At 33.0% G+C, this 16,037-nt stretch overlaps 3 protein-coding genes and 1 non-coding gene across 4 annotated transcripts; 2 read left to right on the top strand and 2 right to left on the bottom strand.

The window, feature by feature from the left end:
* Positions 1-1,058: 1,058 nt before the first annotated feature.
* LOC114382451 lies at positions 1,059-4,629 on the bottom strand. The gene is made up of 5 exons (XM_028341878.1): positions 4,395-4,629; positions 4,186-4,289; positions 3,902-4,015; positions 1,544-1,627; positions 1,059-1,348 (listed from the first exon to the last, which is right to left on the bottom strand). The coding sequence occupies exons 1-5, from the start codon at positions 4,594-4,596 to the stop codon at positions 1,292-1,294; spliced, it is 561 nt and encodes a 186-aa protein (XP_028197679.1). The 5' UTR covers positions 4,597-4,629; the 3' UTR covers positions 1,059-1,291.
* A 159-nt stretch (positions 4,630-4,788) lies between these two features.
* On the top strand, positions 4,789-7,522 carry LOC114382450 (alpha-ketoglutarate-dependent dioxygenase alkB-like). The gene is made up of 7 exons (XM_028341877.1): positions 4,789-4,939; positions 5,026-5,177; positions 5,337-5,683; positions 6,236-6,374; positions 6,623-6,689; positions 6,801-6,922; positions 7,146-7,522. The coding sequence occupies exons 1-7, from the start codon at positions 4,830-4,832 to the stop codon at positions 7,283-7,285; spliced, it is 1,077 nt and encodes a 358-aa protein (XP_028197678.1). The 5' UTR covers positions 4,789-4,829; the 3' UTR covers positions 7,286-7,522.
* Positions 7,523-8,077: 555 nt separating this feature from the next.
* TRNAL-AAG lies at positions 8,078-8,158 on the bottom strand. Its single transcript has one exon. It is a non-coding gene; the product is annotated as a tRNA-Leu (tRNA).
* A 3,405-nt stretch (positions 8,159-11,563) lies between these two features.
* LOC114381262 (chaperone protein DnaJ-like) lies at positions 11,564-12,215 on the top strand. The gene has a single exon (XM_028340481.1). The coding sequence runs from the start codon at positions 11,703-11,705 to the stop codon at positions 11,997-11,999; it is 297 nt and encodes a 98-aa protein (XP_028196282.1). The 5' UTR covers positions 11,564-11,702; the 3' UTR covers positions 12,000-12,215.
* The last annotated feature ends 3,822 nt before the right edge of the window (positions 12,216-16,037 follow it).

Here is a 16,037-nt window from a genome sequence, read left to right as displayed (position 1 = left end):
TTGGGAGAAAGGTATTCGATTGCTCATTTGTGAGTCAGACTCTTCTTGAGTCCTTCACCTCATAGATCACGGGGACAACAGGTACCACCCTTATGCTGCTGTGATCAACAAGACCCGTGATTGGGTGATTAGCTTCAGCCATACGCTTCGTCAAGGAAACATGTGTGCGGATTCTCTACCAAAAATGGGATCTTCAACAATGGACACTCTCACAATTTGGAATGAATGTCCTCAACAACTTTCTTCCTTGTTGTTGGGTGATTCTTTAGGTGTTACTTATGTTAGGCAGTAGTTCTTTCTGTTTTATTTCATTCTTCCCTCATAAAAAAATACATTATTTCCCATTAACTAAAATTTATTGAAAATGATAAAATTTAATGGGTTTCACGTTATATTTAATGATTTTCTTCTTCTCGATATTATAATTTTTAATAAATTTTAATTAAGACAGAATGTGTTTAAAGAAGTGTGTTAAATAATATATTTTAATACTGGCTAAAGATGCCAATCGTTGCACAAGAGCAAGGTATGGTATTATAATTGAAAGTTGGAACACGCCCGTCAGATTTTCCTCCCATCCGCAATAGCCAATGGGTTTTCATTTCGTGTCAAAAGCAGAAAAGATGGATTACCTAAAGCAGAAATAAGAGAACATCAAATTTTCCTTTTAAGATAGTTCTCAGTTCAAGTCTTCAAGACAGTTTCCCTTTATGCTTATTAGTTATTACCTAGTAAAGATCAGAAATTTTCACTCAAGAAATTAGAATAAGGACTTAAAATTAAGGAATGAAACTAGTATGTGGCGGCCTAGCAGAGTGTAAATCCAATTAAGGGCCACATCTGCACGCTCCATTGCTTGCTTATCATCTTGTGAAAGGGGTGGACGCACATTTAATTTCTACATATCTCATCAAAGTATAGATATTTCATAGCGTGTATCAACTGTCATTTTCCAATTATTTCGTACACTCAATAGTCAATAACGCGTACAGAAATTAAACTAAACTAATCTGCAGTTAAGGCACCAAACAGGACATCTACGACTCACCCCCTTCAACTCCATACACTAGAATATACTGTTTATAATATTATATTAATATAACTATCGGTAACAACAAATCATACTAATTACATCTTCGCAAAATACGGAAGAGATCCAATTTGCATCATGATTACATCTACTGCAATGATACCATGGATTAATCAAATAACAAAACCAGCCTAACTACTAGAAGGCAGACGTGTTAATTCATCCCTTGGTAACACTGCATTCTATTCAAAATCTAACAGACTACAAAAAATATTTCATCCTGTCATCCCTCCTCATGGCATTATATACAGCTTGGACCTGAAAACAACAACAACAACATTGTATATCAAAGGTATATTCACCAAGTGTCATTTGCAGGGACACACATTTTAGTGTTTGTGTAATGGGAGTTTCATGTTTTTTTACGAATAAATCCATCTTTAGCAAAAAAAATAAGCTACAAAGGTTTAGTTCAACGAGAGGAAAAGATATCAGTATACAAGACAAAAAGACCTGTTCACTGGAAACAACTTGGACAGGGCCAATGTTTACGGATACATATTTGCCCCTTGCTGATAACTTCTGCTTCACACGTCCCTGTAACATAGATGTTAACGTTCAAATTATTGATACATTGATATATTGAAAGTGTAGATGTAAAATATTGATATATTAATAATTAATGAGAGTTAATGATGATATATTCCACACTCTTCCTGTACCAATCCCTTGAAGGCAATCACAGCATGCAAGGTTACCACATATTTTGGTTTTGGGAGTGTTTGGATGAAGTTATATAGTACTTGTGTGAAAGTGACTTATGACCTTCCTATTAGCTCTTTTTAACTTATTTTAATAAGGTTCATACATATGCGTATGAAAATAAGCTCTTACTCTTATTAGCTTTATTTCAATAGGCTTCACGATTAAACTCATGAAGCTTTCATTTGATAAGAGCTTATTGAAGAAATGTTAAGTTCTAAATTCTAATGAACTCAGTCAGTCCATTTTGTGAGTACTTAGTTATGATGGACTACACTTTTCCTTCAAGTGTAAGTGACTTGGTGTGAGACGAAGGATCAATCAAATTCATTGTCGCTGACCATGGCACAATTATCAATTTTAATTAAATGCTTGTAAGGTCATATTGGCACTACATTACTGTAGAGGGTATTTTGCACAAAGCAGGTAAAAAAACATCTTCCCATTGGTCATCCTGTCTCAAATTCTCAAACATCTTGAGTAAAAGGAAACTGATTAACAATTCAAGGCTAGTAAAGTTTGCTAACTTCTAGGTTTATGATTTAGATCAACTACCAACCAAAGCAAAGCCATCTAACACCTGGCTGATGCTAACTTCTAGGTTTACAATTTAGATCAACAAAAACTGAGTTTGTGTGTGTGAGTGTGTGCTTACACACATGTAAGAGAGAGGAGCAAGATACTTTTCAGACCTATGCATATCTTGATTAATGCTTTAGATCAAGAAGACTCTGTGTGTAACTGTGTGCTTGCACAAATGTAAGAGAGATGAGCAACAGAGCAAGATACTTTTCAGGACTACTACATAGATGATGATTACTCAGTTTGTGCCCCATCTAGATTTAAATCACGTGTGTTTTCCTTCCCTTTGAGCAACATCCAGAAAATATTTTAGGGGCAATACAACTCATTGGAAACTTTGAGCACATGTTTCAAATTGTGTGCGTTTTCCTTCTTCCCTTTCAGCAACTTCCTCAAGAGAGTTTAGGGGCAATACTCCTCATATTGGAAACTTTGAAAACATGCTTGAAAGCGTGAGTGCGTGTGTGTTGAGTATATGCTTGAAAGTTTGTGTCCATGCATGTAAAAGTCTCTGTGTCTATGTTTTCCTTCCCTTTGACCAATTTCCACAAGATTTTTGGGGTACACATAGGAAACTTAAAGCACATGCTCGAAAGATTTTAGAGGCAATATACCTCATATTGGAAACTTTAAGCACAAGCTTGAAAGTCCTTTCACTTGAGCACATACTTGAAATATTTTAGGGGTAATACTTATATTGGAAAATTTGAGTGCATGCTTGAAAGATTTTTAGGGGCAATACACCTCATTGGAAACTTTAAGCACGTGCATAATCATAGTCCTTCAGTATGAAGGGTGTCAAGAAAAGTCACTTTGTCCTTTCCAATGCTTATTATGCATCTCAAATCTCAATTATGGATGTATTTTTATTTTCAAGCTTATTACATCAATGGTAAAATGTAAAAAAAAACGAGTAATTTAGAAGGTCAACATAGTTAGTAGTTTGGTATTGTTATAACTATTGGGGATAGCTCAGCAACCTTACAAGCAAGAACTACTTAGTAGAGAAAAAGATAGATATTCACATGTGATCTTAGAGCCAACAGAGGAGCAAAACTATGCGAATCAAAAGTTGCAGGCATGCAGCCTACAATGAATTTCTAAAGTTAGTTGTATAGATATATTATGTATGGCTCCACTTGGAATGCTAATTTACAAGCCTAACAAACAAAACTATGTTATCCATCATCATCACATGAAGTTCAAGAAACAGCCAAGTTACAAGAAAAAAGTTGGACTGAAGCAAAACTGGTCACAAAATTAGCCTAAGTAATAATAACAAACAACTTAAAAAATTTATTAGACATGCACATGCCACAGTTTCAATTACCATTGCAATTGGAACAGACCATATTTGTATTGTGTAGGAAAACAAGTTAAGTTCACAAGGGAAGGTAATAAAGAAAACAAATACGCAAGTCATTTGGATCATACATAGATCATACTATATATTAGTGCATCAATTTTCCAACAAATAAGTCCAATTTCCAAGTTTCTACGAAAGTGTGTTGAGGTATGAATACAAACCTGAGGAATGGGCTGCTGGATTACGGATTCCACAGCAACAACCATGGCTTGAACGAAGTCCTCCCCTCCAGTTCCTATTGCAGTGAATCCCCGAACAGTTGGGTATGAGTTCACCTGCGCAGCACACATTAATAACACAAAAAGTATTGCAATAACAAGACACAACAAAAATTTAAAGTGTCACAAACACAAGGCGCAAACATGAACACGAAATGCAAACAAAATAAACTGTTAAAACCAAGCAAGCAAACAGTTAAATAATGAAGGAATGAATGAAATAGTACCTTCTGGTCCAAAGTGAGCCATTCATTAGTAGAATCATCCGACACGGTGCCTCCAATAACCATGTTCGTAGTTTGGCCAACCCTCCCTTCTGCCTTAGATACCTCTACAATGTAACCAGTTAACCAATTTTCAATTTCAGTTTCTAACTATTAATTAAAATTAAGCATGATAGATTAAATGAATTAAATAGTTGAGAAGATGGAATTACCGGAAATGGCCTTCAACACGGCTTCTTGAGGTGGACCTTGATCGTCCTGAAACGACGGCGTCTCATTGCTGGAGCAACGGAGGGTCACTCCCTTGCCACGGCGAAACGGACAAGCCCTAACGGGTCTGTTACTAAAATGAAGAGGTTGCAATTGGAAGGGTTCCACCAGAATCGAGGAACGAAGCATGCTCCTGCACGCCATTTTTTCCGTCTATTTTCTTCAACATACGATAAATTCCTAATAGTAGTATATAAGACATCTCCATCACCCTCGAAAACACAGATTTTTTTCGATAAGGACCAATGTGAATTCTCATTAATGCCCCTGTCTTTAAGCAGTCATGCGAGGATCTTATTGACTTCTTACATTTTCAATTTTATTTATTTAGTTAAAATTTTGAAAACCCTAACCTCTCTGAGTTCGATCCTTTTCCGATGTACGGAACCGAGAATAACCGAGATGATTCGGAGCGAACGGCGTTCAGAAGATCAGAGAAGAAGTACAAGCTCTACTACGACTACAATGCTTCTTCCAAGAACAAAAAGTATTTTACTATTTCATTTCCTTTGAACGTAGATTGTTTCAGTTGTAATCTCTGCAAATTGTAATTGAAATTCCCTTTCTTAACAGGAAAAAACAACCTAAACCCGTGGACTTAGCGGAGGTCCTTGACTTTAGATCTATTCTAGAATGCTATCACCAAAACGCTGTGCTTCCTTCGGGTGTTATCGTTCTTCACGACAAGTTCACCTCTCCGGTTTTTGCTTTACAAAATCGCCCAGGTATTTTCTTTTTTCTTTTATTTGCCGTTTATCTTAGTAACTTGAAACAAATGGCTTGAATTGTACTTGACTGGGATAATTAATTAGTGATTAGAAACTAATCATAAGTGCATTTGTAACTAATGAACTCAAGCACACTTGGTGATACTTAATTTGCAGGCTTTTATTTTATTCCTGGGGCATTAAGCATAGAGAAACAATGTAGTTTGATAAGGGAGAGTTTGACTGATTTTCCGCAGCCACCTAACAGAACAAATCACAATGCCTTGTATGGTCCTATTCAGGACGTGTTCGTTGCAGCTAAGGAAGGGAAACTTTTGGTTGAAGACAACTCTCCAATTACTTCTTCTGAAACTTATGCTGATATTGATCATAGAGATGATAAGGAATGGAAGTTTACTACTGAAAAGGACATGTCGTTGAGAAAGTGCAGAACAGTTTCTGCTTCTGTGTTACTTAGAAAGTTGCGATGGAGCACCCTTGGCCTACAATTTGATTGGTCCAAGGTAAGATATGATTCACCAATTCAAATATTTTCCGGTTCTGTTTTTTCTCCAAAACAATTAAATTTTAGTGTTAGGAAATTGGAATAACTTTGTGTCTACTCTACTGAAGTACATTAGTGCATTTATGCTATGGGGACCTTGTAGCTAGTTATTGATCCTTATCGCACATAATCTATTGCTTAGCATCCATCTGATTGTATTTTGTTGTTGTGTGAATGAGATATAAGACAATTGCTTTAAGAACTAGCCAAGTGCTCCAGACTGTGCCTCAATGTCCTTGGAGGACTACATTCATCTTAATCAATAAATTTCTGTGATTGAAGATTCTTATTATAAGGTTGCTTAACATATATCTTAAACTTTTCTAGCTAGTAGAAATTCTCTTTGCTCTGTTACAAAGATGTCAAACTAAACCTTTTTGTGCTAAGGTTATTATGGCTGCATCACTTACATGTGCACCATTGGGGGTTATAATTTAATTCTAGCTTCTAAAAAAAATGCTTACCTATTGGGCATTCACAGAAACCACTCAATTATTATGTTTTTGTGCAGCGGAATTATGATGTATCTCTCCCACATAACAAAATCCCTGAAGCATTATGTGAGCTTTCCAAACAATTGGCAAAACCTGCTTTGCCTGGTGGTGTTGAGTTCAGACCTGATGCTGCAATAGTGAATTACTTCGGCCTAGGTATGCTCAAAGAAAATATTTATTATGAATTTGCTTGTGTCATAGTTCCGTATGTCCTGTTTTACTCCCTTTTAGTTTAATTCTGATGCAATGGCAAGTGGCAACATAAAATTCTTCATACCAGTGGTAAGCAAGAAATGTCATTTTCTTGTAGTAGTGAATGTTTTCCAGTTCTTGAGAAATTTTTAGAACAGTCTGCTTCATTGTTTACCAGTCAACCTCTCATTTTATCTTTTATATTATTCCAGGGGACACATTGGGTGGCCACCTTGATGACATGGAAGCAGATTGGAGCAAGCCTATTGTTAGTCTAAGGTATTACGTTAATTTCTTTTAAATGTTTTTTTTTTAGTTTCTAGATGCCAACAGGTAAAAAGAAAGATTCATATTTAGATCCTAATTAGTTTGTTGTCCCCGTTTCCTCAGTCTGGGCTGCAAAGCTATATTTCTTTTGGGAGGAAAATCCAGAGAGGATACTCCCTTGGCAATGTTCCTTCGAAGCGGTGATGCTGTACTTATGGCTGGAGATGCAAGGGAATGCTTTCATGGTAAGCCTCACCTATGAGAACTTGGTCCGGAATATTAAACCAGAGAGTGATTTCATCATGTGATCATTTGAAGCATTAAAATTAGAGTAATTGGTGTCACTTGGATAAAGATTATCATTGGGAATTGACATGTTTGAATTGAGTAATGTCTTATGCTGACTTGTGCAGTGTCAAGATTCTGTCTAATTACTGGAAATTGGTTTGATTTTGGTCTATGTTGCAGGGGTTCCTCGGATCTTCACAGATAAAGAAAATGCTGAAATAGGCCATCTTGAGACACGGCTGACGCATGAAGATGATATTTGTTTCTTAAAATACATTCAAACATCTAGAATCAACATCAATATCAGACAAGTTTTTTGAGTAGTATGTTCTTTTCTTTCGAAGTGAAATTTGTTTTATTAGCTCAAGGAACAAAAAAATGATGTATGATTTCTATTTAACGTGATTATTGCTTTATATGACAAGCGAGTCCTATCCAGCAAACCTGGCGCTGCTAAGGTACTTTTCCTTCTGTTAATTCTTCGTGAATTGTTGAGTCGGGGAATTGGGAGGTAAACTTGATAATAGTAGCTTTTTAGCCTGTTTGGTTTCGTGTTACTTCTGCTCAGATGCACGTATCGTTCCCACGTTAAGGTAAAAGCTATTTCATATTGCTTCTTATTTTGATATTTTTTATCCAAGTTTGTGGGTTCTGGATGCCCATCCAAAAACACATTTTGTTCGTTTCGCAGTTAGCTCAAGCATGCTTTATTCCATTTCTAATCAATGGTTAGTAGTGATGATAGAGGGTAAAGCACTGAAACTGGTTTTTTTTTTGTTCGACAAAGATAAATATATTGATAAAAAGGGTACAACAGGGGTACCAAAACCCAAATACAAAGATAAAAGATGACTGACAATCCTCACCTCACTAACCAAGGATGCATAGAAAACCAGCCAGCAAAGAATACAATAAAGGTATCTACAGTGCTAAGCCAACACAGCAACGATACTAGAATAAAAACACAACTGAACCCTTAAATCCTTATGATGTACCAAACGAAAAATCTGGTTAAGAACACTACGTTAGCTATCCTTAGTTGCCATAAGCGGGTACCTGTTACTTTCCGATTTTGGTCATGAAAAATCTACTGCATAAAATATAAAAAACATTGTTGAGAGTGGGATTTGAACCCACGCCCTTTCGGACCAGAACCTTAATCTGGCGCCTTAGACCAACTCGGCCATCTCAACCTTGTTGGGTTTCACATTCAAATTTTTTATTATTATACCGTGTTTGATGTTCCAAACGGCATTTAAGAGACCGAAAAATTATCTAAGTTGCAAATTTTTGTGCACGAACTATCTAGATTTTTCTTTTGTGCGAACTATTCGGATTGATTTGTTGAATGTAATTTGTTGCTACACTTTCTGTGATCTTTAAGTTGAAATCAAGAAAGATATATTTACCTTTATTCTACTTATTCAGGAAAAAATAAAACGTTTATTCTACTTCATGGAAAAACTTAATTTGACACCCAGAATTCTTTAAAAAAGAGAATCTCAACTTTCATTAAAATTAAAACAAATACTATTTCGTACGAAACATTTTGTACAAAAAGTGGCGAATAAATAATTTGACCACTGAGAATATGCCTTACCATACGTGAATGAGTTGAAATATAAATCAATTTTCACTAAAATTGAAATATTTCAAATTGAATAACACTGGAATAAACTTGGAACATCTCAAATTCATGCCATTTCATAAATAACTTCCCGTGTTATTTATCAAATTACTAAAAAAAACCTATATTATAGGATTAGTAATAGCATTTCATGGAAAAATATGAATTAACAGATGATTTCAATTGCTGAACTTGACTTCATATGTGCATTTATAAAATAAAAAGAGAGAGAGAGAGTAGGAAATTGAGCCACTAAAAGCCTTTCTTTTAGAGTTGACTCATTGTATTTTAATATCAATGCACTTTTCAATGGAAGCTCTCTCCCCACCCTTTTTTTTTTTTTTTAATATTCACCTAGCCTTGGGACGCAAGAATTGGAAAACCATTGTGAGAAGAAATTTAAACAAAACATAAATCATAAATAACTTTTTTATTTACCATTAAGCATGCTTTTCGCCGCATAGGACTACAAGAACTATTAAAAAAGAATACTAACTAAATCATAAATCACCCAATAACAACTTACACATGATAGATCATAAGTTTTTCTTAAGGTGATTGTTTTATTTTTTTATGTGTACAATGAAACTTGTATTTAGAATCTTATACAAATTACTAAACTTCTTACCACTAACTACTTACTCAATCATAATGGATTTGATCGTCTATCTTTTTCTACACATGAATACTGAAATAAGAAAATAAAAAAACCATGACATAAATTTGTTACCTTCTTTATTAACCTGCGAGGTTGCCAATATGGTCCTAGAAACATGGCACGCGGATGGCTAGAATGATATCCATCAGTCACAATATAAAACGCACAATGGGGTATTTTTTCTCTCTAAATTATCAAATGGGGCAAATTTTAAAAAAACATCCAGGAAAGGATAAATAATAAAATATCTTACGGTTTCTGAGTTTAAAGTCTTAAATTATTTTAAGACTTTTGTTTTTATTTTTTATTTTACACTGAAATAGTAAAAAACAACTTTTTTTTTTTAGATTTGACTTTCAAGTCGTAAATTTTGAAATTATTTATGACTTTAAGGTCGTAAATGATTTTATTTAAATTAATATTTTTATTTTTAGTTTTATTTAATATTTTTTATATATTACTTTATTTAATATTTTCTATATTTATTTATATTATTTTATTTAATATTTTCTATATTTTTTTTCTAATGTTAAGGATTTTTTTTTCTAATTATAATATATTCCAACGAATTCAACTTTAAAGTACATATTATTATAGCTTCATTTTATTAGTGTTTCATTTACAAAAAATATATTAAATAAAATATATAAAAAATATTAAATAACAAAAATACACAAATATATAAAAAATATAAATAAAACAATATACAAAAATATAGTAAATATTAAATAAAACTAAAAACAATATAAAAAGTCGTATATTTTTTATTTAAATTAAAATTTTTATTTTTAGTTTTATTCAATAGTTTCTATATTTTTTATATTTTTATTTAATATATTTTCTATAAATAAAACACTGATAAAATGAAGCTGTGACTATATGTATGTGACTATATGTACGACTTTAAATTCGAGCTCGATGGATTATATTAAAATTAGGAAAAAAAATCTTAACATTAGATAAAAAAAATATAAAAATATATTAAATAAAATATAAAAAATAATTGTTTTTAAAAAATATTAAATAAAAAAAATATACGAAAATATATAAAAATATAAAATAAAAGTAAAAAGAAAAATGTTAATAAATAAAATTATTTATGACTTTAAAGTTAGTTTTTTTTTTAAAAAAAAAGAAGTAATAATTTTTTTTTACGAATTCAGTGAAAATAAAAAAAAACTCATAAAATAATTCATATCTTTGAACTTAGAAGTCACGGATACTCTTTGATATATTTATTTCTGAGAATTTATTTAAAATTTATTTTCATTTAATAATTTAGAAAAAAAATACCAGTAAAGGGGGTCGTTTGCCCCAGGTGGTGAATATGTCGATTTGTGCTAGCTTCAGGATTTTGGATAAACAATTCTAACAAATTTGAACGTAAATTAATTAATTATTTTGTATGAGACGAAGAAAATGGTCCCAAATTTTATCCATTGTTTTGCTCTTCTCCTCTTTCTTCCTTGTTGAATTGTCTGAATATTGCCAAGTGGCAGAAAAATCTTCTCAATGAATCTCAAAGTAACTTCTTTCATTAAAATACCTTGTCACAATTTCATAAGCATGCGCCAACGAAATGAAATAGCAACCGAACTATTATTGATAATGTTTTTTTTTTTTTATCATGATGTCATAAGGTAGGAAATAAAAATATTTAATATTAAAAACAAAGTATAATATTTTCAAACAATTAAGATCACTTAATAGAAAACAATAAATGAGTTTTAACATATGCAAGTTAACAAAGTTCTAATTTAAATCATAAAATCTAACAAGTTTTTTTTTTTATTAACAAAAACAATAACGCTTCGATACTAAATACTTAAATTACATACTACTAATATTTATTTTAAGTTTTAAATAAACATTATTTTTATTTAATACTTTCTTTTGAATGCATATTTAATATCATCGTTAAATCTTATTGCAAGGTTTTAGGGCAATATATCAAGAGTATGATAATTTTTTTGAACTTCTAAAATACTTACTAGCTAGTAGTACAAAACAATAATGATTAAACATAAAAGTAATGAAGTGTTGGAAATGAAAAACAAAATATGTCTTCTTTAAATGATTAAGAGAATTGTTATAAAGATTGATTAATAAAATATAATTATTTTCTGGGTTTTAGCAAGCAGTATTGCAATGAATTTTTAAAATTTACTGTATTATATAAATATTAAATAGTCATATTTTTTTATTAGCAAGTGATGTGCAAGAAAGCAATTTAAACGTTGTAAATTAAAAATGACACAGAATTAATTATTGTGAAATGGAAGACACCGTCCTAAAATGAAAAATATGTCCCAATTAGCGTTTGGCACTAGCCTCCAAAGTCGAAACCCAAAAGCTTCTTCCAGCCACCAAAAACCAGTGTCGTGAACGTGTACAATTCCACAACCACTTTATTTACTCTCCTTCTCTCCTCTCCCTTGAGCAGATTAAAATCATGGGTCCGATGCTGCTGAGCCAACTCGCCACCGGTCTAAGCGTTCTCGCCGGAGCGGTTCTTGTGAAATCGGTTATGGACCAGAAGCCCATGGCAGGCCCATTCACTCGCTGCCCCACGTGCAACGGAACCGGTCGAGTCACGTGCCTCTGTTCGCGTTGGTCCGACGGCGATGTCGGATGCTCCACATGCTCCGGGTCGGGTCGGATGGCCTGCAGCAGTTGCGGCGGCTCCGGGACCGGTCGTCCCTTGCCGGCCAAAATCGCGATTCGCCCACCGAACCGCCCAATTAATTAGGTCACCTATTCGTTGGGCTCGCTCGCCACTACTCCTTTTAGCGTTAGTATAACATTTTATTTTTATTTTTATATCAATCAATTATCAATTATTATGTAATATAAAGTTGAACGTTACCACCTAGGCAAATTAATTGTTAGGTTCCAATCATATACTACTAGTATTACTGTAATTCGTATTCTTGATTTCTTATACAAGCATAGATTTTTGCTCCTCTTTTGTTTGTTGCTCTAACAATGAATTGAAGAAAGCGCGTAATTAATTGATCAGTAATGCGACGAATCGAATATCAAGTTGCTCTGGCTTCTTGTTGTGCAATTTACGCTCGTGGTTGTACTTGTAATGTGAATCGTTGTTGTATTTGAATTGTGCTCTGTCTCACTCTCAGTCATAGTGAAGTGTTCAAACTTGAAGCTACTGCGCAATTGTTGAATACAAGGCCACACTTGTTGCTGAGCTTGACTCAATCAAATTGGACCATTTCATTGAATTCCCATTTTATTTTGTCATAGTTTTTAAATTAAACAATGACTTGATAATTTTTCTTTATAAAAAAAAGCCTAACTACCATTTTTTATTTCAAATTTCAATAACAAGATATAAAAGAATTGCGCATGTCTTTGATTAGTTGTTAGTGGCAAAACATTTTGGACTAGTCTTATTGGTAAAACTAATGCTCAAGTTAGCTCTTATATTGAGTTTAAAAGCTGATTAGAAGGGTGCTGCAGGCACTGGTGCTCATTTCAATAGCATTTGATGGGAGGCATATCGGTTTGTTGAATTGTTTAGTTTCTTTGTGCGCCTTTATATATATTATAATTTTGTGCTTGTTAGCTGTCTTCCAAGCTCCGAGCAGAGCAGGTCATCAAATCTAGTGTTTTATATTCTGGAATGAAAGATCTTGTGGGTATGGGGGAGGGATGTTGTACGCAGCCTTACCCTTGCATATGCAAAGAGACTCTTTCCGGATTCGAACCCATGACCAACAAGTCACCAAGACACAACTTTATCGCTGTACCAGGGCTCGCCCTCAGATCTTGTGCTAAACTATTTAATCAAATATACTAATTAATATAAAGAATTACATCAATCAGAGTAGGTAATCAAGTCAAGTGTTTTATATTTCTTTTTGTTTTTTTGGTGGGGTGTTAAACCTCACCCCATTAAACCCCATAAGTGGTGGAAAAGACCATGAAAACAGTCAAAAGAAGAATACTATGATTAAACAATAGCTTAATGCTATTTTGACAAATGGTTATGGTTATATTATAACATGTATTACTTGAAGTCCATTCGTCTGGAAGAATTGAATGCCAGGATATCGCCACAAAAACGTACATTATAATGTTGAAGCAAAAATGGTTGACGGATATCAAAACAGTGAAAAAGTAAGACCCTCCAAAGATTCCACAATAGAAGGAAAATTTACACCGCTAAGATCTAACAAATGAGAAATATTCACTCTCACAAGTCACAACCACAGTCTTTTGTACTTAACACCATTTAAGCATGAACGGTTATCATGTTAAAAGTTTCACAAAAGTCAATTTTACGTAGAATTCTTCCAACTTATCCATTTATAGTCATTGGTGATCAAAACATGTTAACAGTATTCACATTTCATATCAAGATCGTGCACGTTTTACATATGTTTTAATTCTTCTTTAGGACTATTCTTTTCCCTATTCTTCTTAGTTGACTTTTATTATGTTAATGACATACACTATTTCATTATTGATTTCTAGTGACAGTGATTGCATAATGCAATGCTTATTAGATATACTACTTTTTAAAAACAGTGAAGTATTCTCGTTGTTCTTTTATTTTTCCTTAAACTAGTATTTGCTTTAAATAATGAAGAGGTAACAAGGTTACACAACTATTAGTATCCTATTTCAGTGTTTTTGGTTGGTTGATCTTACAGCAAAACGGTGGCACGGCAAGGATCTGCAAGGTGGACTGAATGTGTAATGTTAGATTTGTTAGAGAAGTGAAAAACATGGTTACGTTGAGCTTGCAGAACATAGTTTGATTTGGTCAAAATATTTTGCTTATTGAGTTACAAAGGCTGCGCTTGAGTTTTTGGTTTGCATACCATTGAGTTTTAGACTGACATAAAATAAACACGTTCAAAGTAGATTGAATTGACGAATAGGAGGGAATTAAAGAAAAGCAAATTTATTAATTTATGCACTAGGAGGGTCTTAAGTCTTAACTTGAGGGGTAAGAGCAAGAATAGGCAATTAATTAACACGGAGCAGCAAGCATCTCCTCCCATATTTCATTGGCTCACCTTGAAGGAATCATTACAATCTAGTGCTTCACAGTCCAAAGTTGTAGCATTCTTGGGTGAATGGCGTTTTATATAGAAGATTTTTTTAAAGTAATTTATAGGAATTAAGAAATTTTATTACATTAGTTAGTACTAGCAAATTCGTTAGTCTATAATTATATCATTTTTATTTGAATATTTTGATAATTTTGACATTTAAGAACATTTATTAGTTTTTTATCATAAAAATAAAAAATAAGTACTAAAGGGTTTAAAACAATGCAAAAATTCCACTTAATTGAATGAACTAGAACCCCTAAGTGAATATTTAGAAGCTTTTACTCATTTTATTATATTTTTTTTCTTATCTATAGATCTATTTTTCTAATTTTTTCAATGTTTTTTATTATTTTATTAATACACTCAAATTTTAATGACTCAATCCGAATCAATCCAGATATAACCAAAATATTTCAGTTCTAGTTGTAAAGAATAATTTAATGAATCTAAATCAACCTAAATCAATTAACATTGCTTAATTTAAATTTAAACATCTCCTAAATCCAAATCAACTCAACTGATGCTCACGCCATATCAAATGGGGCCTAAGGTACTCAGAAGGTGTAGCAGAAGTGGCTAGTAGCGTGGGCTCTTTAAGCGTATGATTAGGGGTTCGATTCTTGATTATGTGAATATAGTAACATTTATGGGAAAAGGATATAATACTTTACTTCCTAAGGGATTAATCTCATGACTACCTTGCTTTAAAAAAATGAAGCCTAAAGTCAAGGCCCAAAGTACCTTTTTTTTAGGCAAAGAGATATTCTTTAGATAAGCGGAAAATATTAAAACTAGGGAGCATATAAAACTTTACTTTCTCTTCATCTTGTTTTTTGGGTCTTATGAATTGTGAACACATTATATTATACATGCTTTGCAAACACATTTTAACCCATGAGTTAAGAGGTATATTTTTTTATTATCATGTTATTAGTATAAAGTATTTATCGGATTTGCTGATGATTAATCTTTGCCAAAAAACATGTTGACTATCTTTAATGGAATTTTTTCCTTTCAACTATATTTTTTCATCCACAAGAAACTCAAGACTTTACTTAACATAACCGAGTTCAATATCACTAAGCCAACAACCACTTATGGGCGAGATGCATCTTTTGTGGGGCAGAAACTGACCTATCCAACCCTTATTGGGCTTTGCTACTTATAAGCCCACAATATATCTATCTGGTTATGAATAGCCTATAAAAAACGGAGAGCAACTTGTTGATGGGCTTCATATGTAGACTAAATAAAAACTGGTTTCTTGTTTTGTGGTTCTTTGTTATGTGGAGCAAATAAAACGGTAAACAACTAAACCAAAAATAAATAGTTACATTTAGTTTTTTCCCTTTTATTTCTCTCTCACTTGTTCTTTTCTTTTTCTTCTTCTATATTGTTCAACTCCCCTGACATTCTTGGCCATTCTCCTCTCCCCTCACCTTTTCACCTTCCCGTCTTTATTCTTGTTGGATCCAAATGGCTGAGCCCAAGCTGACCCACTCGCCGCCCCTAATTTGGCACCTAAAAAAATAAGTAGACCCTACGTTGCAGCAATGCCAAGGCCCATCTTTATTGATAAATTACGTAAAGACAATGAATAAGTAAAAAGTTGCATTAAACCCAAACAGCTAAAGAAACCTCTTTCTCATTTTTATTTTCTTTCTTACTATCCTTCGTAATTAAAAAATTAAGAAAACAAATTAGGG

Source organism: Glycine soja, chromosome 13 (assembly GCF_004193775.1).
Source record: "Glycine soja cultivar W05 chromosome 13, ASM419377v2, whole genome shotgun sequence".
NCBI lineage: Eukaryota > Viridiplantae > Streptophyta > Magnoliopsida > Fabales > Fabaceae > Glycine > Glycine soja.
This window is presented reverse-complemented; position numbering and strand designations above follow the sequence as displayed.